Source organism: Rattus norvegicus, chromosome 10 (assembly GCF_036323735.1).
Source record: "Rattus norvegicus strain BN/NHsdMcwi chromosome 10, GRCr8, whole genome shotgun sequence".
NCBI lineage: Eukaryota > Metazoa > Chordata > Mammalia > Rodentia > Muridae > Rattus > Rattus norvegicus.
The window spans coordinates 55,064,349-55,084,383 of NC_086028.1; the positions used below are offsets into that span (position 1 = coordinate 55,064,349).

The following is a 20,035-nucleotide window of genomic DNA, read 5'->3' on the forward strand; positions in this document are numbered from 1 at the left end:
TCTTCTGATGTGTCTGAAGACAACGGGATCTTAGAGGTGCTGGGTCAATAGAGACAGCAAAATACCTGAAGCCAGGGATTGCATGAGCAGGCTGTAAATGATGGGGCAATGCAGGGCAAGGGATAGGGGTCTATGCTGTGCAGAAGCCTCAGAGGCTCATTTTCTTCTTTGTACATCCTGTCTCTGAGGCACAATGAAGTCATGTTTCCTCAGATGCACATCAAGACCACCGTCACTGCCCTGGTCTCTGGTCCAATCCATCACATTATGACCAGATTTCTCCTTACCTTTGCCTGCCTACAGCCTCCTAGGTTTTTCTAACACAGCAGTGCTGTTTTGGCTGTACAATAAAACTAGAATTCTCAGAGTCCCTAGTCTGCATCCCAAGCACGGAAATATAATTGGTAGCATGTAAGACCCAGGCACAAGTGGTGGGCTGTTTTGGGCTTTGTTTCTTTAATATCTCCCCTAGTGACCCAGGTCACTCCCAAGCTGACCGGGAACCCATGATCCACCCCATCTGCCCAGATACTTTGCTTTCTTCTTTTGAGAAAGGGAGTCTTTTAAGAAAGCCCCCCAATTGTAGCCCTGAATTGGTCTGGAACTATGTAGAACAGACTGACCTCATACTTGTAATTATTCTCCTGCCTCTCCTTTCCCAAATGCTGGGATTCCAAGCTTTGCCACCATGCAGAGGAATGGAGGGGCCTGTTCTGTTCAAGTGTTTTTCCCTGAGCCTTACCTCATGCACATTCATTACTGATACCGTTTGAAAGCCTGTCACGCGTGTAATGGGCGCGCCTGAACTGAGAGGTGACTGAGTGGGTCAACGCTGTGACAGGGAGAGAACACAGCGAGGTCGCCCTGAGATAGAAGACTGCCAAGCCAACTCTGGAAGGCAATGAGGGAGTGTGAATAGTGTTCCGCTGCGTCAGCGAGGCCCGACCCGCCCTTGGGAGGAGGATCCCGGGGTCCGGAGCAGCCACGCGGTGGGGAGGCAGAACCGCCACCCGCTGAAAAGGCGAGGGTCTTGTTGCTGGGGATAGGGCCGCAATCACCCTCCGACAGCCCAGGTCTCCACGCCTCTGCAGTCGGAGCGGAAGGGGCGGGACCAGGGCGAACGAGGCGCACAAGGTCCAAGGTCCGCGGCCCCGGGGGAGGAGAAGCGCCTGCTTTCTGCGCAGTCGCCCCGCCCGGATTGGGGGTGGGACTTAGGCGACCCGGGGGTGGGGTCAGATCTGGGCCCGCCTCCACCAGCGCCTGTGAGCCCGGGAGTGCGTGGCCCCCCCCCCCGGCTTTCTTATTCTGGGGGCTTCAGGTGAGCGCCCGGACCATAAAGGGGTTAAGGAGACTTTCCTCAGGGTCAGGTCATCTGTTTGACCTCAGGTTCAACTGCTCTGCCGTCTGCCCACAGCCATCTCCGCAAAAAGAAATGGGAGAACAAAGGGAGGGGGCGGTCCTGGGGCCCCTAAGGAAATTCAGGGTCCTGGGTAACCCGCCCCGCCCGCTGACACTTTCGATTTCATAGGTGCCTCCCAAGAGACCCTGGGCCGGTGCTGGGCGCAGCTGCCTCTTCGCCTCTGCTTGTCCGTCTTTGTTTCTGTGCCTGTCTGGCTGTTCCCAAGCTTGTCCCCACTCCAGAACTAAGCCTCCCCTACGCCGACAGCCCAAGACACCCTTCCCCTTTCCCATGGCAGGTACGTTGGCTCTAGGTTGGGGTCTCCGTTATCCCCCCTCACGAACTTGGGTGCCGGGTGTCGAACACATTCTCCAGGAATGTGCTCAGACTGGCTGCGTGGGGCCCTCCCTTCCTCCTGGGAAACCACCGCCCTGCCCCCCCCCCCCGCCCCATCATTCTCTGCCTCTTCTTACGTTTTCCGCGGGTGCTCCTGGTCCTTGGGCTGAGAAAGAGGATAAGGACACAGGTAACTTTCTAATCTACCCCTGCTCCCCTGCAGGCTACTTGCCCCCCAAAGGTTATGCCCCTTCGCCCCCACCTCCCTACCCCGTGCCAGCTGGGTATCCAGAGGCGGCGGCGCTGCATCCTGGACCCGGACAGGCTCCAGTGCCCACCCAGGGGCCTGCCCCTGCGCCTGGCTTCTCTCTCTTCCCCTCGCCAGGCCCGGTGGTCCCAGGGCCTCCTGGTCCCTTCGTGCCATTGCCAGGGGTGCCTTCTGGCCTGGAATTCCTAGTGCAGGTGAGTGGGAGAGAGGATGGCTGGGAGGAGGACTGATGTTCGAGGTGAGGAATGAGGTCAACGCTGCTCTTAACACTTTACAGATTGATCAAATCTTGATTCATCAGAAGGCTGAGCGAGTGGAAAGTGAGTAGGAGGTGGAATTAAGTTGGGCTTCATGATGTTTGTGACAGTGGTGAGTTTCTGGGCAGGTGAGGCCCCTGAGCCTCAGCGTGTTCCCCTTCACAGCGTTCCTAGGCTGGGAGACCTGTAATAGGTATGAACTTCGCTCCGGGACCGGACAGCAACTGGGTCAGGCAGCTGAGGAGAGCAACTGCTGTGCCCGGCTGTGCTGTGGTGCCCGCCGGCCGCTTCGTATCCGCCTAGCGGACCCCGGGGACCGCGAGGTGCTCCGCCTCCTCCGCCCACTTCACTGCGGCTGCAGCTGCTGTCCTTGTGGTCTTCAGGAGGTGGGCATGACAGGTTTTGTGGTGGTCGGTGGGCAGTGTGGTAAGCGGCCCAGAAAGAGTTGTGGCTTTAGGAGGAGTCGGGGCGGTCGAGTGTCTGATCAGTCAGAAGACAGCAAGCAGCAATATAGGGCGCTGGCCAAGGTACCGTGGCTTGGCAGTGGACCTGTCTGCTTCCCTTTCCAGATGGAAGTCCAGGCCCCACCTGGCACCACCATTGGCCATGTGCTACAGACCTGGCACCCCTTCATTCCCAAGTTTTCCATCCTGGATGCAGATCGCCAACCTGTTCTACGAGTCGTAGGGCCTTGCTGCACTTGTGGCTGTGGGACGGACACCAACTTTGAGGTATTATAAATTGGGGGGGGGGGGGGGTTGGTTTCTAGACTCTTCACAAACCAAGATGGGGGCCGATGAGATGGCTGTAGCCATGAGTCCCACACGGTGGAAGAAGACAATCAACTCCTGCAGACTGTCCTCTCCACACACACGCCGTGGTGCATACAGTCAACCAACCCATCAATCAATGTAATGGGGGGGGGGGAGGCAATAGCCTCCATGCTAATGGATGGCTTAAGGTCAAGACCCTTAATCCTACCATTCCCGATCTCTTGTGACCCCTGCTACGTTTTGAGTTTTCTTCCACCCAATAATGTGAGCCTATAAAAGCACACCAAAAAAACCCCTCATGACAGCGCACACTTTTGATCTCAGCACTCAAGAGGCAGAGGCAGGCAGATCTCTGAATTCACATCTACTTAGTGAGTTCCAGGACAGTCAAGACTATATAGAAAGATCCTGTCTGAAACCAAAACATTTCTTCTTCTTCTTCAGTCCAAGGCTGAAGTGTTCCCTACCGCCCAGCAAGGGCCTAGGGGAGCATCTGAGGCCAGCCTGGACCTAAAGTGGAGGAGTCTCATCTCCCAGCCTTTCACTGCTTAAGTTTGTCATGGGCTGGACCCAGGTAGCCCTGTGCCTATCTGTAAGCATAGGCCCTTTCATAATTTAACCCTTGGCTTGTCCTGCAAGCCTAGAAGTCCAAAGGACCCATCCAACCTGAAGTCCAGGTGATGTCCTTTTCACGAAGGCTTTCCTCTCACCAACCCAGAGCCAGGGGAACTCAGGTGAGGAGCTCTGGCTCTTCGAAGGCAGCGGTGCTGCTCTGATCCTTGAGCTCTTTAAGGGATGATTTCCCATTCTGATAAGGGAGAAACAACAAGTTTCCTCCAGTAGAGGTTCTTCACCTAAGGTTGCCTTTAAAAGAGTGAGTCACCTTGGTAGTCAGAGGCAGTTTCTGTGCTGAGAACCGGTTGGAGAGGAGATAATTGTGTGATCTCTGGTGGGAGTGTGTGTGTTACAGGGCTCTCAGGGAGTCAGTGTCCCTTGAACTCAATCTTGAATGGTCCATATTTGAGCCACACTCTGGGAGCTGCGGAGTTGTCGGCCCTAGACTTTGTGGAGCCTGGAACTGGGCTGCAGGAAGTTCCCTACAGCTGCAGGATGAGGCAGGACGAGGATGAACAGGATGTAGAAGGAAATTACTTCAGTTCTAGTCACTGGACCAGGAAGTCACCGAGATACCACTCAGTTTTCCATGGCTTGTTATTGCTGAGCTCCAAGAGGCCAGTGAGAGCCACAGTCCTCAGAGGCTGTCTGCCGGCCTGTCAGTGAGGATTCCATAGTCTCGAGGTGTGGCTCACCTGCAGTGCTGGGAAGGATTCTCCCAGTCCTTTGCAAATTAAGAATCACACTTTTGTGGAGATTCGTGGCATCTCCCTTTGCCCTCTCTGCTAGGTTGCTTTGCATAGGGCACCAACCATTGGTGTCAGGAATTCTGATGAGCAGAGGAAGCTTAGCAACTCCTCACCGACATGCAGTTATGTGTGGTCTTTGGAAGGCAGCAGATCTGAATCTAAATTCTGATCTCTATCGTGTACCTATGTAACCTAGGGTATCTCTATTTCCCCTGCTGTCATATGGAAACCCAACGCTATTGTGAAGATTCCCTGAGCATAGCCTACATGACTCATACATGCACCTATAGAGTGGGACAGGAGGCAAGTGAGATTGGCGGCCTCTTCCCCAGTTGGGTCCTTCTTCCCTCCCACCAGGTGAAGACAAAGGATGAATCTCGAAGTGTGGGCCGCATCAGCAAGCAGTGGGGAGGGCTGCTCCGAGAAGCCCTCACAGATGCGGATGACTTTGGCCTCCAGTTCCCAGTAGATCTAGATGTGAGAGTGAAGGCGGTGCTGCTGGGAGCCACGTTCCTCATTGTGAGTCGGCTACCCCTGCCCTTCCCTTCTTATTAGATGCTCTGTTCAGTTCCTGGACCCTGACTAGGTTAGGGACGCGTGTGGCGAGTCGCAGGCCCAGAGCTAAGTTGTAATAGCTGGTTGACACAGACCCAGCCAGATCTCTCATTGACGGTAACCTTTCCTCAGGATTATATGTTCTTCGAGAAGCGAGGAGGTGCTGGACCCTCTGCCATCACCAGTTAGAAGCCACCTCAGGATGAGGAGACCATCAGCTGAACCAGAGTTTAAGATGGTCACCTGCCCTGGACTTTCCCTCCTGAAGCAAAGCCTTCCTTGGCATACACTGCAGTGGACCCACAAGGGTGACTGAGTGGTTGGGAGCCATTGTGTCCCATCCCTTCCCTCCTTCACCTGTGGCCCTGCAGAGGAGCATGTATGAGACCCATTCTTCCTTGTGTTTACCATCTCCCAGCAGTCCCTATGCACACATTAGCTTTTAAATTTCCTTGCCCACTCCTTCCAGCCTTCCTCCAGGGCCTCTGCACAGGAGGGGGCCTCTGGAATCCAGGACTCAAGTTTTACAGCAGGGCTTGTGGGTAAAAGGCAAGCGGCACCAAAGATGGCAGATACCACCCTTACCTTCTAGCACTTTAGCCAATTAGTTTAGCTTCAGACGGTGGCACTCTGAGGGGATCCCTGCCTCCCCACTAATAGCTGTAGGGTTGGGACCCAGTGCCAACCCCTAACCCCTGGGCCCTGCTGGTGCTTTCTGCAGCTTCCTGTGCCTTATTTAACTGTCAACCCCTTCCTTCCCCTACTGTAGGAAGGAGGCTGTGTCTTTGTATGTTGTACTCATATAAACTTTGCAACTTTTTTTTTTTTTTTTTGGTTCTTTTTTTCGGAGCCGGGGACCGCACCCAGGGCCTTGCGCTTCCTAGGTAAGCGCTCTACCACTGAGCTAAATCCCCAGCCCCAACTTTGCAACTTTTTAAACAGTAGAAGACAGCTGTGACGGGAGGGGGTGGACATGGGATAACAAAGGGAGTGGCGCCTGCTAGGCTAGAGTTGGCCAACGTACAATCTATACTATTTGGATTAAAGAAAAAAAAAAGTTCTTGAGTCCAAAAAGTTAGTTTTCAACACCCATGGTGATTCTGGGCCAAACCAAAGCAGTTTGGGCCACAGTCCACAAGTCAGTATCTAAGATGAGTGCCCCACAGAGTCTAGGGAGGTAGCTAATAACAGTTCTGACGGTTATCCCATGATCCGGGATTGCTACTTGATCCTTGTCTGTGGTGAGTAGAAGACTTCCTCCGAAGCTTTTTCTTTCAAGTCCTATTCAACTGGGAATGTAGTCAGCAGAGTGGACTTGATCCAGCTCAATCCCTCAGATGCCAAGGAGCAGGGTGTGGAGGAAGCACTAACCAGGGCCTGACCCCAGGTGTCCCGCACACTTCCTGTACCTCCTCACAGGAGGTACATCTCCCTTAGTATGCCTCGTCAGGACCTCATGTTCTGTTTAGTCCCACAAGGCCAAGCCCTAAGTGGACCAGGTACTCCATGCTGGGATCCATCCCCAAGGATGCAGAGTTCAGGACCGGGCCAGGACGTAGCGACTGGCTGCTGACAGGTCCCAGTGGTGATGCTCCAGAATGCGACGACAATCTGCTCTGGACCGGTTACTGAGGTGGAAGAGCTGGTCTACCTGTGTGAGCAAGAGGGAGGACAGCTGACCACTAGTGGGCCAACCAAGCGACTGGGGAACCTGCGGAAGTCTGGGCCAGCTTTACCTTGAGGTTCCGGATAGCAGAAGCCACATCTCCCCCCATGGTTCTGAGTGCCATTTGGCACTCCTGGTAGGTGACGCCATGCACACTCAGCTCTACCTGTAGGGGACAAATCTTTGTTTAGCCCTTGTCCCAACCTATGGGCCCTTTGAACATCAAGTCATTTCAGTGAATGCTCACCTCTACAATCTTCCTCTGCCACTCCGAGTCTGATAAGGGACCTCCAGGGGGGATAGTGACTTTGCTGGACCCAGGCGCTCCAGTGCAGTGATTATGTAAGGGTTCTCTTTTGGGCCGGACTCTGTGGGGCTGGATGGGCTGAGAGGAGCAGATGATGGGTGGGCGTGGAGGCAGGTCTGGTGGGCGTGGAGGGAGGTCTGCGAGTCCTTGAGGCCAAGCTCTAGTACATCCTCGTCGAAGTTCTGGAGGGCTTGAACCACCTCCTGCGGGTCTAGGGCCCAGGGACAGAACTGACTCCAGACTCTTGGAAATGCCTTCAGATTTGAGAAAGAAATGACTTAGGAGGCCCACCTTCCTGTTCTCTTGTCGGTCTGCACCGAGCTGTGTGGTTTTGCAAGGTTATTTAGGTAAGCTGAGGGCCTTGTCCTCAGGTGTCTGTGTTAGGTGGGACAGAAGGAAGGTATGCAAACAGAATCAAGACAGCTAGGGGCTCAAAGAACAGTATTTGAGGGCCAGAGCCAGGAGATGCTGTCCAGTGGGAAAAGCAGGAGGACCTCTAATCTTAAGATCTTAAAGTGTGCCAGGAGGAGATAATGCACCCCTTTAATCCCATCTCTCTGGAAGGCAGAGGCAGGCAGATCTCCCAGTTCAAGTCCATCCTGGACTACAAGAACGAGTTTAGGACAGCCAGGGCTACACAGAGAAACCATGTCTCAGAAAACCAAAACAAATAAACAATCTGTCCAAAGGTGGTATGTGGTAGAAGGAAATCATATACGCAAAGGTATGGATTCAGAGTTGGAAACGGGAATTGGAAAGTTGTTCCAGAGACCCTGGGTGCCACCACACACACCTTTCATCCTCTGCAGGGGCACCTTCCTTCTCTGGTTCCGTGCCGGGGGTAGGTCTTGTAACACTGCCTTCTCCCTGTCCCTGTCAGAAAGTGATCTAGTTCATTCTCTACTATTCACCCACATCATGGCCTCCTTCCAAAAAACATGGGTCCCACACATGACCCACTGGGGAGGCTCCAGCTGGGGGCCAGTCCATTCTCACTCCTCCACCCTGTTCCCAAATTTCCTTCCAGAGAAGTTATGCTATTTGGCCAGTCCCTCCAACCCAACTGTTCCGTGACCTCACCCATCTGTGCCCCCTCTGTATTTCTCTCCACGGGCAGGGGAACCTCTGTGGACTGGATGGGTGACTGGGGATCCCCCCAAGTCTGCTAGTGTCACTGCTGAAGCCGGAAAGTTGCCCACTTTGAGGGTGCGACCATTCTGTCCCTTCCAGGTTGTGGTGTCTGGGCTGTGGGAAGAGGAGTTGGTGAGGGAACGGGGTCAGGGAGAATGGTGGCTGGTCTCGGGCCACATTCAGCTCATCAAGCTGTGTCTGTGGCCACATCTGCCTGGAGGAAGGGAAGCCTTTTTCTCTCCAACACAAAAAGGGCACTGTGGGCCAGGCAGTGCTCCAGCAGGGAGGGTGGGACTGCGCCGGAGTGCAGGGCGCAGTGGGAAAACGAAAAGACCCACAAGACCAACATTCAAGGAGCTAGAGAAAAACAAAGGGACCAGGACTCAAGAAGACTGGGAGGACACCTCCCCTGGGGATGCTTAGGGGACATGAGGTTGTCACCTGCCCTCAATGATAGTGATGGGGTCACCGGGCTCCATCCGCAAAGCACCTGGCTCTGTGACCTCCCTCACACAGCGCCCCTCAGAGAGCCAAGCCTGTAGAGAGAAGAAAGGGGTGGCTGGGCTTTTGGCCTAAGTCATAAGGGTAATAAGAAAGGACCTTCCTCTTTACCAAATAAATACACACCATCTATGCCTTCCACGTGCCCAACCCTCCCTCCCCATTGCAACCCAAAGTGGGGTGGGGTTGCTGACCTGGACTCCATGCCATGCTGGACATGGGATACAAGAAACCAAAAAGGAGAATCTTGTCTCTGTTTAAGGGGACCAAGCGAGACGCACCCTGCTCACTTTATTCCACACCCAAGCCCACCAGGTCTACCTCCCACACCCCTCAGGGTATTTCCACTCCTCCCCAGGCCCACTGCCTCAACTCTCTTTTTTGTTGTTGTTGTTGTTTTTTTTTTTTTTTCTTCTGGAGCTGAGGACCGAACCCAGGGCCTTGTGCTTGCTAGGCAAGCGCTCTACCACTGAGCTAAATCCCTAACCCCTGCCTCAACTCTTGACATGGAACTCTTTCTCTGGCTCCTGCCTCCCAGCCACTGTCAGTATCATCTGTCTTACTGCTCTCAGACCCAGCTAGACTGAAATAACTACTCTGATCCATGCCCTTCCACAGCTCCCAGGTGCCCTTGGAGTGAAGACTGAAGTGCTTTACCAGTAGATAGACTGATTGAGCTCCAGGCTCTGGAGTCACCTGGATAGTGCTGCTTTCAACACCTCACTTACTGGTGACTCTAGATAAGTCACTGACCTCTCGGCTCTGAAGTGCCCCATCCGTACAATAGAGATTAACAGTAATTACCTAGGGGTTGGGGATTTAGCTCAGTGGTAGAGAGCTTGCGTAGCAAGCGCAAGGCCCTGTGTTCAGTACCCAGCTCCAAAAAAAAAAAAAAAAGTAATTACCTCCTGGTGCTGTTAAACAAGGACAAAATAATGGGTGGCCCAGGATACCTGTCAGGTTCTTCACGGCTATCACACCAGTCAAGTGTTCTAAACTCTCCCTGACAAAGTCCTGTTTGAATCTGCAACCCTATTGCTTCCCCTTCCCCTCCCAGGCAGAAGCTTTTCTTTCTTTTCTCTTTTTTTTTGGTTCTTTTTTTTCCGGAGCTGGGGACCGCACCCAGGGCCTTGCGCTTCCTAGGCAAGCGCTCTGCCACTGAGCCAAATCCCCAACCCCTTCTTTTCTCTTTTTAAAGATTTATTTATTTATTTATTTATTTTTGGTTCTTTTTTTCGGAGCTGGGGACCGAACCCAGGGCCTTGCGCTTCCTAGGTAAGCGCTCTACCACTGAGCTAAATCCCCAGCCCCTATTTATTTTTTTTTAAAGATTCGTTTATTTAATGTGAGTGAGTACACTGTAGCTGCCTTCAGACCCACCAGAAGAGGACATCAGATCCCCATTACAGATGGTTGTGAGCCACCATGTGGGTGCTGGGATTTGAACTCAGGACCTCTGGAGGAGCAGTGAGTGCTCTTAACCTCTGAGCCACCTCTCCAGCCCTTTTTTTTTTTAAATTATTTATTTATTATATATAAAGTACACTGTAGCTGTCTTCAGACACACCAGAAGAGGGCATCAGATCTCACTACAGATGGTTGTGAGCCACCATGTGGTTGCTGGGATTTGAACTCAGAACCTCTGGAAGAGCAGTCAGTGCTCTTAACCACTGAGCCATCTCTCCAGCCCTAGGCGGTGCTCTTAACTGCTGAGCCATCTCTCCAGCCCCTTTCTTTTCTTCTTTTTATTTATTTAATTTTTCTTGTCAGGCACTGGTGAAACTCCACTACTCTCTTTCTTGTACCTCGTTTGTGGCCAAGAAGCAAATACCACCTCTTCCGGCTACATCTTTGCAGCCACTACCTCCCGCCCTCAGGGCTCTGCATTTCCTGCAGGAAGTGACTGAATCTGGCTCTGAGCCAACTTCCAGGTTCCAGCCCAGGCATCAAGACGTGTTTGTCTTATGCATGAAACTCTGGGTGAGAGAATAAAGGGAAGAAAGGCTATGTGTATCTGGGGAGTTGGAGATTCTCACCTCTTGAAGCAGTCCTTCCAGATTGGAAAAGGTAGGCCGGTCTGCAGGATGAGGGGCCCAGCAACGCAAGGCAAGGGAGTAGAGGGCCCTGGAACAGAGGGCAGGCTTTGGCAGCCTGGCTCGGTCCTTCTCCAGCCGCTGTAGGATGAGATATGGTGGAACACCTGCCCAGGGTTCCTCGCCTCCAGAAAACATTTCCCAGAGTGTCACGCCAAACATCCACACGTCGGAGGCAGCCGAGAAGGCTCCCTGGCGTAGGCTCTCAGGAGCGCACCTGAGAAAAACGGAAGTTAAAAGTGGCTAGCTCAAGGCAGGTGGGTGCAGCAGCTAAAAAAAAAAAAAAAAAAAAAAAAAAAAGTGGCTAGGTCTAGGCCCAGCTCACCTTCCTTCTATTGTGCACCCACTCCCTCGATCCCACCCCCTTTTATTATCCTCAAAAATCCTTTCTGTGCCTCTTGACCTGATGACACCTCTGTCCTACCTATCTTCTGTTGAAGAGTAAAAACCACTCCCCTCTCCCCAGCACACACTAGCTCCTCTCCCCCTCTAGTTCCAAGCTGGCTGCTGCTCTCTAGCCCTGCTCAACCCTGATTTCCCAACCCAGCCTCAAACCGGACCATCAGAGTACCCCCCCTCACCAGGCATAGGGGATGGGACGGGGCCCACCCATAACGTAGCGACCTCGGGCGCCGCCCAGTGGCCGCACCAGTCCAAAATCAGCCACCTTGATCTTCCGAGGTGAGGCTAGCAGGAGGTTACGGGTAGCAAGATCCCTGTGCACTAACCCACAGGACCCCAAGTACGCCATGGCTCCTGCCAACTGACGCAGAAAAAGGCACAGTAGGGTTACAGGCAGTGGGGGCATCGGTGCTGGGGCAGTCAGGCGCGCATGCAGGGAACCCAGTGGCGCAAGTTCCATCACCTGCAGGAACAGAGAGCCATGTAAGCCCAAGTCTGGCCCCACTGGTATTTCTTGCTGCATACCAACCCTGGGGCTATGAGGAAAGCAGTGTTCTTAGACTCACCATCTGTAGAGGCTGGCCCAGTACGAGGCCATGCAGGCGCAGCACATGTGGGTGCTCCAGTTTCATCATGACAGACACTTCCCGCAGGAAGTCTCCCAGTTCTGTGCCCATCGGACCCTCGGGACCCACACGGAGGGACTTGACAGCCACTGGGATCTGGAGGTGGGGGGATGGGGGGAAGCATCACTAAGCACCCAGAGCAGAGGGCACGGAGGATAAAGAGAGCTTAGGTAATTTAGATTAAGTAAGCCCCTTGAGGGTAGAACTGCAAATGGGGGAGAGCTTCGGTCAAATGTAAAGTGAAGAAAGAAAGGGAGAAAGAAAGGAGGGAAGGAAGGAAGAAAGAAAGAAGGAAGGAAGGAAAGAAAGACCCTTAGACACTCACACTTTGACCACCGGGTAGTGTCCATAGCCCTTGATGTACAACACCAAAGCAGCCTGAACCCAGCAGTTCCCCTCTGCACACAGCACCCTCTGGAATCAGACACTTGAGTCCCCCCTCTGGCTCATGGAGGTGTGGAAGACTGTCTGAGTATGGAGGGATCTCCTTCTGTTCAGGAGCAAAACCCCCAAGTATCTAGAATAGGAGTAGGAATTCAGGTGTAGGGAACCCTGATTAACACTCCCAGCCACTCAGCCTATCATCCCTCAAAGGCCACCCTGGACAAGCCCTCAACTACCACCACAGCACATACCTTGTACACCCAGTTCTTAGACTTGACCCCCGAACGGTACCTCTTCAGGGCTTCAGTAAGTCTTCGTTGGGCTGAGGAAGATCAGAAGTAGAGGTTGAGGGTGGTGTAGGTGTGGTGTGAGACAGAGAACCCACAGTCAAGCCTGAAGCAGGGGTGGGAAGGAGCAGGGCCAACATCTGGTAGGCAGGGACGCTATGGGGCTGGAAGGCAGGGAAGCTAAGGGGCTGGAAGGCAGGGGTTCCTCACCAGGCCTGCCCATGCCAAGGTTGTCCAGGTCCTCAGGCCTTACAAAGTCAAAATGTTCTGGCCGAGTGACGTTGAGTTCCTCAAGGATGGGCCGGTAGAACTGGGCCAGCTGGACGTCCCGGAGCAGCCGAAGGAGCCACAGGGAACTGGCTTCGGGGAGCATGTCTGGGGTTAGACCTCTCCGGAGGACGGCAGTCTGCTTTAAATGGATAGCCTAGGGCAGGCACCAAAGACAGAGACAGAATCTCAGCTGCCACCCTCAACACAGCAGAAACACCCAGGTATGCAAGGAAAGACAGAGATGAGACAGTGAGGAACTCAGCCAGCCACGTACATGTATTCCTCGTACATGTATTCCTCCGGATGCCTATCCCACATACATGTATATCCCTGGTTGCCTACTCCCATCCCTAACTCTGAGAAATCTGCTCCCCATACACTTGAGATTTCAGAATACTGCCTGTCCGGTCTACCAAACCAGCTATGTCCTAACACTAGAGCAGTGGCTGTCAACCTTCCTAATGCTGTGACCCTTTAATACAGTTCTTCATATTGTGGTGACCCCCAACCATAAAATTATTTTCATAGCTACTCCACAACTGTAATTTTGTTAGTTAAGAATTATAATGTAAACATTTTTAGAGACAGTGGTTTGTCAAAGGGGTCCTGACCCAAAGGTTGAGAACCACTGCTTTAACACTGTAGCCTACTGTCCCTGAACTCCTGACGTTCAAATACTATGCCCATCTAGTTCCCAGCTACACCTTTGCACTCTTGTATACAACCAAAACATCTCCCCTCTTCATATGAGACGTTTTGCCTTCCTAGAAATGTCCTGATATGCAAACACAGCATACCTCAGGAACATAGGTATGTAAGGCACACTGCCTCCCACTCATACACACACACAGAGAGAGAGAGAGAGAGAGAGAGAGAGAGAGAGAGAGAGAGAGAGACACTGAGACCTTCAGATAGGCTACAAAACATGCCTGAGACAATCGGATACATGTCGCCTCAAGTCCAAGATATTCCCCTATACTGTCACGAAACGCAGTCATACTGCAACAGGCCCTCACTCAGGTGTACTTGAGACGCACTTCTCTGTCTCCACAAATCAAAGATACCTAGATCACCACACATACCTGAAACACCAAGGATCACATAAACAAAAACACACAATGAGGACACACTATACCACCCCACCCCAGGAATGCCCATGGTCATGGCTTCTTAAATACCCCAGACAGCAACATTGAAAATGAAATAGGTATCTGGGCTGGGCTGGTAAGTGAAGGCTAAGACGGGAGCCAAGCTTACAGACTGTTCGCAAAGCCACCTAGACTGTTAGGTGTGTGGTCCTCCCACACCCACCTGAGCTCAGTTCCAGGTACAGAGCCCAGGTGCTCTCCTGCGTCATTCTGCCTAAGCCGGCTACCAAACAATTCCACCAGCCGTTATTAAATAAGGCTCTCGGCCTCTGAGTTCGGGCTGCCTGCCCAAAGACTCTCTTTTACGCACCTGTCCCTGATCCCTCTGTAGTTAAACCACGAGGAAGTCCTAGATCGGAGGTGGGGGTAGGCGGGCGCGAGAGCTAGCCACCCTAGGCGGCCTGAGAACTGAGAGCAGAAGAAAGTTCAAGCCCAGAAAAGCCTTACGTTGCACCAAAGATAGGAAGGGAGCAGCGGGAGAAAGCAGCCAAGAAGAAATCCTGACAGGGAAGAGAAGGATCCGGAGAAAGGGATCCAACGACGCACCCCAAAGGGAGCCCGCTGGTTCCAGCCCCGGGCGCCCCTGCTAGGTGTGGACTCTCACCTGGCGAAAGCGGAAGAGGCAGCTGCGGGGGCCGCCCAAGTGACGGGCAATAAATCCTAAGAAGGGCGGGACCCCAGGCTGTGGAGGGCGGGTCCTGGAAACTGGTCCTGAACAATCGAATTCCCTGGTGGCACTTAGTGGCGGACGCCCAGGCTGAGCTCCTCCCATTTGTAGGACAGGTGAGCCTTTAGGTTAACCTTCCTTCCGCTTGCCTTTCTTTACAGTCTTGACAGTCTTCCCCACTCTCCCTAGCTCTCCTTCTCCTCGCCTTGTCCCACATGCTGTTCTTCCCCAAATCCTTGTAGTTCCTCTGCCCAGGTATGGGACTGTAGGTAGCAAGTTAATCAGGACACAGACACTGCCTTTAGGAGAGAGGCTCTAATGGGCATTTTGTATCCCTGGAAGGGAAGCTAAAAGGCACAGGAAGCTTTGGGATGGAGCCAGGATAGAGCGTTGGTGCTGTTACCCGATGACATCAGCTCTGGTCCTAGAAGTGAGGCACTTCTATAACAGCCCCCAGTAGCCTATGTCTGTGTACCTACATGAATGTATGTCAGTGCCCACAGAGGCCAGAAGAGTGCTGGGTCCCCTGAAACTGGAGTTAAAAGTGGGTGCGAACCACTGGAGTGGGTACTGGGAACTATACTCTCTGAAGAGCAGCAAGTGCTCTTAAGTGTTGAGCCATCTCTCCAGCCCAAACCCACGTTTTTGAGGTTATGCCGCCCAAGCATGAACTCGCAGAGATCTGCCTGCTTTTACCTCCCTAGGACTAGCGTGGAAGGCGTAAGCCGTCGCTTTGGCGTACAGCTGGGCTCCTGAAGAATGCTCCAAGGAGGGCCATTCTTTCACACTTTTCTTGTGGGGTCCCAGAGAGGAAGCTTCCAGGCTTAGATATCTGATCTGCCTCCTGTCCCAAGGAAGAATGCAGGCACGAACACAGCAGCTGTCATTCCCTCACCTCTCCATATTGGGAAACACGGGGATGTTCCAGCATCGGTAGGAAAATCCCACGGCAGCTCTACATGTATGATTTCTTACCGCTTCTCTTGTCTGCCAACTAGACACGCTCTTACTTGTTCCCTCTATGTCTGTCATGTTTGATGCACTGTGGGCTCTGCAGGGTTGGAAACCTCATCCTGGTTTAAGTCCCAGAACAGTGTAGGCACATAGTAGGTGCAATGTGTGTTAGTTGTAAAGCAATCTGTCAGCGCAATCTGATCTGATGATTTCCGTAGACGGTCTGCCATTATTCCCTGCTTTTAAAATAGCACTGGTAATTTTTTGTTGTGTAGTACTTGGTTTTGATTCCTTTAAAATTTTTTAGAAATTTTATGTGAGTGGATGTATTTCCTCCATATGCGTCTATACACCAGCACTGCCACAGACACGCCTGTGAAGTTACAGATGGTCAGGAGCCACCACGAGGGCCCTGCAGGTTGAACCCAAGTCCTCTGCAAGAGCAACCAACCAGTGCTCTTAACCTCTGAGCCCTCTCTCCAGCCCTCTTTAAATATATAGTTTAATCCTCCATAGGCACCCAACTGATCCACACATATACATAAAGACAAGACTCCCATACGCATAAATTTTAAAATAAAAACCTGCAATTAAAAAATGTATTTTAGGGGCTTGGAGAGATGGCTCAGAGGTTAAGAGCCCTGACTGCTCTTCCAGAGGTCCTGAGTTCAATTCCCAGCAGCCACATGGTGGCTCACAACCATCTGTAATGGGGTCTGATGCCCTCTTCTGGAGTGTCTGAAGACAGCAACAGTGTACACACATTTTTTTTAATCTTAATAATATATAAATAAATAAATCTTAAATATGGATTTTAAGCTGCTGGGGAGATGACTTAGTGGTTATAAACATGTGCTGCTTTTACAGAGCACTTGAGTTCAGTTCCCGGCACCCACAGCCCTCTTCTGCATGCTCAGGTGTACAAACCCACGTGTATACACATGATTTTAAAGCTAAGAATATTAGGCTGGAGAGATGGCTCAGCAGTTCAGAGCATTGACTGTTCGTTGAGAGGACCCAACTTCCATTCTCAGCAGCCATATGCTGCCCCACAACTCTTTGTAGCTCCAGTCCCTCTCTTCTGGTTCCTCAGGGCACAGGACATCCATGTGGTATACAGATGTGTACATAAAACACCTGTATACGTAAAAATAAATACAAATTTAAATTAAATAAATACTCTTCCGGGACAAATAGAGGGGCTGGGGCTGTACCTCCGTTGGTGGAGTACTGCCTAGTATTTCCTAGGTTCCGGGCTTGATCCCAGCCCTGCATAAACTGAATGTGGTAGCAGGTGGCTGCAATCTTGTCCCAAAACAACACAAGAAAGAAAGAAACATATAGATCATTTTTGCCTGCTCATAGCTGTCTCTCTCTCTCTCTCTCTCTTTTTTTTAAAGATTTATTTATTTAACTTATGTATGTGAGTACACTGTCACTGTCTTCAGACACCGGATGAGGGCATCTGATCCCATTACAGATGGTTATGAGTCATCATGTGGTTGCTGGGAATTGAACTCAGGACCTCTGGAAGAGCAGACAGTGCTCTTAACCCCTGAGCCATCTCTCCAACCAAAGGGAAACATAGCTATCTTATATTTAAAGTTGTGGGTCCAGTGAGCTGGATCAGCAGGTAAAGGTGCTTGATGCCAAGTCCCATGATCTGGGTTCAATCCCCAGGACCCACATAGAACAAGGAGAAAAAGAACTTCAACTTGGTCTATAATCTCTGTGCATACACAAATACATAAATAAATGTTAAAAATTAAATACTGTTACATTGGTACTAATATTTGCTTTCAGCAAATTCAATTCACATATTTTGTTTTGTTTTTGAGGGGGAGCTAGGGAATTGAACCTGGGTCCTTAATGCTCACCAGGAAGACTCTACCACTGAGCCATACTTCCAACTCTTAATTTCATATGATGCTTTTAGGTATTACCTATGAAGCCCAGAATGGTGAACCAAAATTATAATCTAAATATTGACGAGGCTGGGAGAGGAAGGTCGTTTTGAGTTTGAGGCTAGCCTGGGCTTTTTAGTAAGTTCCAGACCAGTCCAGGCTACAGAGTGAGACACCGTCATAAATAAAACAAAACAAAATGAATAACTCACAGTGTTGTTTATATCGATAGTAACACTTTACTGGGGCTAAAATGATACTGATATACTACCTTTTTCCCCTTAAGGCTCATTGGTGAGATAGCTCAGTGATTAAGAACTGAGCTATCTCAGAGTGGTTCAATTCCCAGGACCCACATTCATCGATAATTCACATCTCAGGGAATCCAACACTGTCTTCTGACCCAAGTGGGTACCAATCATGCTCTCGTGCAGGTAAAACACTCAAGGCTTCCCCGGGTGACAGTGGTGCACACCTTTGATCCCAGCACTAGGGAGGCAGAGGCAGGTGGATCTCTGAGTTCAAGGCTAGACATCTACAGGATAGCCAGGACTACACAGGGAAATCCTGTCTCAGAAAAAAAAAAAAAAAAAAAAAAAGCCACGGTCTTACTAGATAGCTCAAGTTAGCCTGGAGATTCACTATGTAGCTCCAAGGGGACCCAGTGCCTCTAGCCTCTGCAGGCAGCTGCACCCACAAGAAGTAACGCCCCCATACACGTATTTTAGATTCTGAATATGTAATGTTGCCTGACCTGGAACTCACTGTGTAGAACAGATTGTCTGGGAACTCCAGAGGTACACCTGCCTTTTCCTCCTGAGTGTGGGAATTAAAGGTCTGCACCACCACACCAGGCTACACATAATTTAGAGTAATGAAAATTTAAAACTTGGAGGCTGGAGAGGCGGCTCAGTGGTTAAAAGCACTGGCTGCTCTTCCAGAGGTCCTGAGTTCAATTCCCAGCAACCACATGGTGGCTCACAACCATTTGCAATGGGATCAGATGCCCTCTTCTGGTGCTACAGTATACTTATATACATTAAATAAATAATCAAAAAACAATTTAAAACTGAAAAGTAATTATGCTGAGTGAATGAAGACAGACAGAACATACTGTGTGAATCTGTTTATATAAAGTTTTAGGAAATACAAGAAAATAAATAAGGAAGTGATCGGGAAGAGACATAGGAAACAGGTAGGGATGACAGTTACTTTCATTATCTTGATGGCACTGAAGACTTCCTGGATACACACCCATCAAAACATGCCGAATTAACTACTTCAAATATCATCCATGTCTTGAATGCCAACTACACATGAATAAAAGTGTTTTAAAAACAAGGGGTTGGGGATTTGGCTCAGTGGTAGAGCACTTGCTTAGGAAGCGCAAGGTCCTGGGTTCGATCCCCAGCCCCGAAAAAAAAAAAAAAAAAAAAGAAAAAGAAAAAAGAAAAAAAAAAAACGCCAACAAATAAAAACAAACCAAATATGTTTTTCAGGTGTTAGATTTAAAAATACATTGAGCTAGAGAGATGGCTCAGCAGTTAAGAGGTCTTGAGTTCAATTCCCAGCAACTACATGGTGGCTCATAACCATTTATAATGTGCTTTCTTCTGGCACATAGGTCATATATGTATATCTAGGTCCTGTATACATTAAATAAATTTTTTTTAAAAAGCAATACATTAATTGAATGTGATGGTTCAGTCCTGTAATCCCAGCACTCAGGAGGCTAACACAGAAGGATTCGAGTTGGCGCCAATAGTGACCACGTAGTGAGTTCCAGGTCAGCCTGAGCTACAGAGAAACACTGTCTGTGTCTCCAGACACCACTGGTGTCAACAAAAACCGATCCGATGGTTTGGAGATGCTGCTCAGTGATAGAACACTTTCCTAACACGCGCAAAGCCCTAAGATTAATTGCCAGAACCACAGAAATAAATTCCAAAAAAAGTAACTATCTCTGTGAGGCCCTGGGAGGTGGCTTAGCAGGTAATGGAGCCGGCAAGCCCCCCCCCATCACCTGACTTTTACCCCTAGAACCCACGTGAAAAAGATGGACATTTAGCCTGACACGGATTTTTGTGAGTTCCAAGCCAGCCAGGGCTACATAGAGAGCCAGCATAGAGAGAGCCATTGTTTAAAAAAAAACAAGGTTCGGCCCCCAGCTCCGAAAAAAAGAAAAGAAAAAACAAAAAAACAAAACAAAAAAAAAAAAAACAAACATCTGGATGCTGTGACATTCATCTGTAATCCCAACACTCTATTGGGGAGATGGGAAACTGAGGCAGGAAGGAGACTTGCCAAGATTCTCCGGCTAGCCTGGAGCACACAATACAGCAGCCGAAATCAGAACGACTCAAAGGTGGAGGATGAGTGTTGAGTCCCAAAAGCTGCCCTGGAATCTTCGAATGCATTTTTCCCAGCCACACATTGTTTAAGGTGAAGAGTCTGTCCGTTTGTCTGCCCCCTCACCTCTACTTTCTAGTGGGCTGCTCTCGTTCTAATCACAGAGGAGTGATTTTTATATTCTCTGTGTGAGTCCTTTGTCAACTATGTGTTTCTGTTCTTCTTTGTCTTGTTTTAAAGTCAGGAGCACCCAATCCTTTCCTCTGCCCTCCCTCTGAGCACCCATGGGCACACACACTCACATTTACACATCACACACATGCAATTCACAGGCACACATAATATACAAATACCACACACAGAGAGATGTTTTAAACTTATATAGTTTTTTTTT

At 50.5% G+C, this 20,035-nt stretch overlaps 2 protein-coding genes across 6 annotated transcripts; one reads left to right on the plus strand and one right to left on the minus strand.

Moving 5' to 3' along the window:
- Nucleotides 1-5,772, plus strand: Plscr3 (phospholipid scramblase 3). 2 transcript variants are annotated; one of them, XM_039086319.2, is made up of 8 exons: nucleotides 1-1,141; nucleotides 1,529-1,697; nucleotides 1,959-2,197; nucleotides 2,281-2,323; nucleotides 2,426-2,646; nucleotides 2,830-2,991; nucleotides 4,755-4,916; nucleotides 5,085-5,772. In XM_039086319.2, exons 2-8 carry the CDS (start codon nucleotides 1,691-1,693, stop codon nucleotides 5,139-5,141), a joined length of 891 nt encoding a protein of 296 aa, XP_038942247.1. In that variant the 5' UTR covers nucleotides 1-1,141; nucleotides 1,529-1,690; the 3' UTR covers nucleotides 5,142-5,772. The 2 variants fall into 2 exon arrangements, with proteins under 2 accessions (XP_038942247.1, NP_001012139.1); NM_001012139.2 differs by lacking the exon at nucleotides 1-1,141 and adding an exon at nucleotides 1,257-1,318.
- Nucleotides 5,773-6,013: 241 nt separating this feature from the next.
- Nucleotides 6,014-20,035, minus strand: Tnk1 (tyrosine kinase, non-receptor, 1). Of its 4 annotated transcripts, none has more exons than XM_006246704.5 (13): nucleotides 14,372-20,035; nucleotides 12,560-12,773; nucleotides 12,314-12,384; nucleotides 12,004-12,195; nucleotides 11,619-11,774; nucleotides 11,232-11,515; nucleotides 10,594-10,867; nucleotides 8,498-8,592; nucleotides 8,006-8,170; nucleotides 7,719-7,798; nucleotides 6,866-7,179; nucleotides 6,689-6,784; nucleotides 6,014-6,603 (listed from the first exon to the last, which is right to left on the minus strand). In XM_006246704.5, the coding sequence occupies exons 1-13, from the start codon at nucleotides 14,537-14,539 to the stop codon at nucleotides 6,490-6,492; spliced, it is 2,223 nt and encodes a 740-aa protein (XP_006246766.1). In that variant the 5' UTR covers nucleotides 14,540-20,035; the 3' UTR covers nucleotides 6,014-6,489. The 4 variants fall into 4 exon arrangements, with proteins under 4 accessions (XP_006246766.1, XP_063125103.1, XP_038941911.1 ...); XM_063269033.1 differs by having other exon boundaries at nucleotides 12,560-13,701; nucleotides 14,078-14,378; XM_039085983.2 differs by lacking the exon at nucleotides 14,372-20,035 and adding an exon at nucleotides 14,314-14,365.